This window comes from Mus pahari, chromosome 2, assembly GCF_900095145.1.
Source record: "Mus pahari chromosome 2, PAHARI_EIJ_v1.1, whole genome shotgun sequence".
NCBI lineage: Eukaryota > Metazoa > Chordata > Mammalia > Rodentia > Muridae > Mus > Mus pahari.
Window position 1 is genome coordinate 103697982 of NC_034591.1, and position 5030 is coordinate 103703011.

General features: G+C 46.1%; 1 protein-coding gene across 1 annotated transcript in view; it reads right to left on the reverse strand.

Moving 5' to 3' along the window:
- The window catches only part of Gmcl1 (germ cell-less 1, spermatogenesis associated), a 43349-nt gene that overhangs the window by 6802 nt on the left and 31517 nt on the right, over positions 1-5030 (reverse strand). The window contains exon 12 of the mRNA XM_021189912.1: positions 2348-2493. Coding sequence (XP_021045571.1) covers positions 2348-2493 — 146 coding nt within the window. The remainder of the gene's footprint in view (positions 1-2347; positions 2494-5030) is intronic.

Here is a 5030-nt window from a genome sequence, read left to right on the forward strand (position 1 = left end):
AGGCAGAGGCAGAGGCAGAGACAGAGGCAGAGGCAGAGGCAGAGAGGCAGAGGCAGAGGCAGAGGCAGGTGAATCTCTGAGTTCCGGGCCAGCCTGATCTACAGAGTGAGTTTCAGGACAGCCACAAAGGAACCCTGCCTCAAAAACAAAGGAACAAAACCTAAAACCAAATAAGAGCTTTAAAGTGACCTTTCATCTCTGGCAAGACACACAGCACACGGATGTGACTTCGTGGCAATGGTGTCATGTCACCACACCCATCCTCAGAGCATGTCCCCTCCCCAGCTGACACCATCCCCACCAGGCAGCAAGGCTTCACATCTCTCCCCCCAGAACTGGCATCCTCCAGTTTGCTTTCTGTCCCCAAACACTCTCTCTGCTAGACTTCCCTGTGTAAGCATTACTGCCTGTGTTTATCCATCAGTTATCTGTCGAGGGTCACACAGCTTGGCTCTACTGTCCAGCTACCTCGAGCAGTGCTGCTATAAGCCTGGGAGAAGACATATCTAAGTCTGACTCTTTGGGATATACCTGGAAACACAACTGGTGGACCAGAAAGCACTTGTTTATTTTATTTTTTTTGAAAACTATCCTGTTTTATACTGTAGCTGCACCATTTTACACAAGGTTACTAGCAGGGGACAAATGACCTCTTCCATTCTTGTTATTGCTTTGGATAAAAAGATTAGACACAGGTGATGTTAAGCATCTTTTTGTTCACTAGACATTCTATATCTTCTTTGGAGAATCTGTGTGTCTGGAGTCTGCATACATATGAGTATACAGAAAGGCTTTCCTCTATCACTCTCTACCTTATTTTTTGAGTCCAGCTCCTTGGGAGGCTGCTGTGGAGCCATCTCAGGTCCTTATGCTTGCCTGCCAAACACTATATTGGCTGAGCCATCTTCTCAGCCCCTTGGAGAAATTCTATGCAAGTTCTTTGGTGCTTTGTTGTGCTGGACTAAACCCAGGGTATTATGCACGTTTTGCAGCTACTTTATCACGGCCTTGGCACTTTTTAATCTTTATGTTTTTAATAATAAAAATGTAATTTGTGTGTACTAGGGTTTTTTGTTTTTAAGATTTCGTTATTTATTTTATGTGTATGAGTATACTGTAGCTGTCTTCAGACACAGCAGAAGAGGTCATCAGATCCTATTACAGATGGCTGTGAGCCACCATGTGGTTGCTGGGAATTGAACTCAGGACCTCTGGAAGAGCAGTCAGTGCTCTTAACTGCTAAGCCATCTCTCCAGCCCCAAACGAGGGTTTCTTTTTTTTTTTTTTTTTTGCCTGCTTATATATAAGTGTACTGTGTACATGCCTATTGCCTACAAATGTCAAAAGAGGGTGTTGGGTCCTCTGGAAAAGGGGTTACGGATGGTTGTGAGCCACAATGAGGGAGCCTTGAACTGAACCTGGGTCCTCTCAAGAGAACCTACTCATGGAGCCCTCTCTCCACCTGCCCCATCCTTTTAGCTGGGACTATCTAATTAGTCTGAAACCTCACTGGAACCACAAACCTTCACTCCCACACTGGTAGTTCTGTTGTAGTTTCAGTTGGCTGTGTACTCAGAATGCTAATCCTCTCAGGGCCATGGTCTGCTTGCAGATCTCTCCCGTTCTGCACCTGCCTTCTCAATGCTGTTCTTTGATACACACACTTAGAATCTGGATGAAGTCTCTTGTTGTCTGTGCATTTGGCATCAGATCAAAGAAGTCTACTCCAAATCAAATGTGGCAAAGTCTTGCCTTGTATCATCTTCTAACTGAGTCAACAACTTTAGGTCTTACCTAAAATGCCTTTGAGGTTCTGTTTTGGAGACAGTCTCATTATGTAGCTCTGGCTCTCATGGAACTCACATATGTAAATAAGGCTGGTCTCAAACTCACAGACATCTGCCTGTGCCTGTCTCCTAAGTTTACAGACATCACCACCTGCTTGTTCCCCTTTGAGTTGATTTTTGCAAATAGCATCATTCAACTACTTGCTCCATCAGTCCAGAGTACCACATCCAGGAAGTGAATGTGAGCTTAGCTTTCAGGCAGAGCTGGACACAACACGTCCAACAGGTGCTTTCCAAGAACACCCTTTCCCTCAGCACATTTTACTTGCTAGGAATAGAACACGGTGACAGTTTCAAGCCCATCATCCCTGCTCTAGCTGTTTATCTGACACTGAAGACTTCTGCTCTTGTTTTCAGAGGCATGTTCCTGCAATGGAGTTCTCTCAACTCTTTCCCAGTACTTACTCCATCTTACCAAGTCCACATCTCTCTTACTGGTGGCCAAGGTTTTACCTCCTTTCTTACCCTTCTGCGTGTAGGAAGTGGGGATGCCATCCTACCTAAACGCTATGCTCCTTCGAGGCTGTAAGCTGACAGATCCACTACATGGCTGGTTTAGCGTATTGCGTTTGAAAATGATGTATCGATTGGTGTACGTCACAAGGAGGTCAAAGCCGAAATTAAAACCTGTCCAGCGCCAGCAGTACTACGAGATACAAGAGATTATTTTAGTTCATCACATCAGCAAGTCATACATTAAAAGTTCAATGTTTTTTTGTTTTTTTCTTCTTTCCTTCACTTCAAATATCAAGCACTTCAAATTATCAAGTGATCTGTCACTGCTGCTCCCACAGGGCTGACAGAAACAAAGAGATAGCCTCTATGACCTGACTCCTCAACCTTCATCCCATATGCCCTTTTACATTGCAGTCCCAGCCCAGGGAACCAGGAGGTTACTTTAAAATGCTTCAGACACATGAAGGCCACTTCAGACACCAGTTAATCAGAGAAGTAAGTAAGGCAGTATGGTAAGGGCAGGTATACCTTGGATTAAACAGTTATTTAGTATTCACTGCACCAAGCTCAACTCCAGGGAGTGGAGGTACACTAGTCAGTAGACTTCTACCCCAGTAGAATTTGTATCACACTCTTGAGATACAAATTACATGGTAGACAGAGGATGGGTGTGTGGGGATGGAAGGTCAGGAGAATGACAGGAGAGAACAGGGGACTTGCAGCTAGCAAGCCTGGTGAAAAAAATGTGTAGAGGAGCTCAAGGAGCTTTTGGGAGAAGGTTGGGCCAACGAGTAGACTGGGGTCTGTCTGGGCGGGGAAGATAACAAGACCAAATCTCTGTGGGTGAAAACATGCTTGGTTTATCAGGGATGTGGGAAGGGCTCTATGGCTAGGCCAGCACAGGAACTGCAGATGGGTTCCCAGAGGCAGTCAGGCACCTAAAGGCTCTAGTTCCTGGGTAAGGGAGAGTGTGGGAGGCTAAGAGAAGATTCTAGAAAAGGAATCAACATGATCTAGCTTATGTTTTCAAAGACTACTTTGGATGTCGTGTGGGAGAGATGATGCAAAAAGTTAAAGTGAAATTGGGATCAGTCTGAACACTGGTGTGTGTACTGTGTTTGAACATGATGTTCTGTGGGATCTCCCAGTAGTCCAGGCAAGACAGATGGTGACCTGAGCTGAGTGTCACCAATACAGACATGATGAAATACATTTTAACGGGTGACCCTCGAGGGACCTCTCACAGACACCAGGGATGTAAGGAAAGAACTAGGTCTCCACATAAATGCAATTTGAAGCATCCATGACAGGTGAACAAAGCCTTTGCTCCAGGTGGAGAACCCAGGGAGAGCTGAAGAACACTCCAGCTGAGATGCTCTAGGTATCTGAGACAGATGCATAGTGGGAGTCAAGAGCCACTGCTGCAGACAGGCTGTAACGGCAAGGGGATACATGAGAGCAGGCAGACAGGGGCTAAGAGCTGAAGCCCAGGCACAGCAGGACTTAGGAAGACAAAAATCTAGCAGACTTTTTAGAAGGAGCACCCAATGAAGCAGGAAGACAACTGAAAGCAAAATGGAAAAAAACAAAAACAAACCAAACAACAACAACAACCCTCTTCAACAGGGAATAAGTGAAAAAGGTCGCCAAGAACAACAAAAACAGAACTCCACTTGCTCATGGGTCTTTACCGACACAGCTGTAGCAGTTTCAGTGGAGCGCTGAGAATGACTGGAGGGGCCTCAGAAGAAACACTGAGCAAGAGCAAGAACTGGAAGTGTGCGTGCAGACAAGGAACAATTCTTAAGGGCCACAGCTACAGGCTGAGTGAGTGTCACAGAAGGCAGTATGGGTGGCGTGTGAGAGGGAGGTGGGGACTGCAGGCTTTGTAGTGTTAAAATGGGAACAAGAATCAATGCCAGTGGTGCTGATGGAACACAAATTTAATTCTAGCACTCAGGAGGCAGAGGCATGTGGATCTCTGAGTTCAAGCCCAGCCTGGTCTACAGAGCGAGTTCCAGGACAGCCAGGGCAACACAGAGAAACCCTGTCTCGAAAAACCAAATGAGATGGAACCATGAGGGTGAACAAAGACAGGACAGACAGCTCAGCACAGCGCTGTATCACAAGACTGGCAGAGTGCTGGGAGGAAGGTGCAGACTCTCACCACAGGGAAAAGGCAAGGCACCACCTGACCGTCTGATGATGAGCAGCGTGGCCCTCACACGCTGACAAGGCAGAGTCACTTCAGTCAGGGAAAAAGATGGGTACTACCACGAAGTACCACAGATCAGGTGATAATCATGGTTACAACACTGAAGGAAAACCCAGTGGCAAAGGTGCTCGTCTGACGTCGCTCTGGCTAGTTTTATATTAACTTGACAGGAGCTAGAGTCATTTGAGAAGGAAACTCAATTGAGAAAATGTTCACACCAAATTGGCCTGTAGAGAATTTTTCTTTTTTCTTTTTTTTTGTTTTTTGGTTAGTGATTGATGTGGGAAGTTATAGTCTGTGGTGGGTGGCGCCATCCCTGGGCTGGTGGTCCTGGGCTCTGTAAGTGGGAAGGTTGAACAAGCCATGGGAAGTGTCTTAGTCAGGGTTTCTATTCCTGCACAAACATCATGACCAAGAAGCAGTTGGGGAGGAAAGGGTTTAATTTGGCTTACACTTCCATATTGCTGTTTGGAGCCTCTGGCAGGCCCCTGTAGGTGAATCACAGAAGAGAC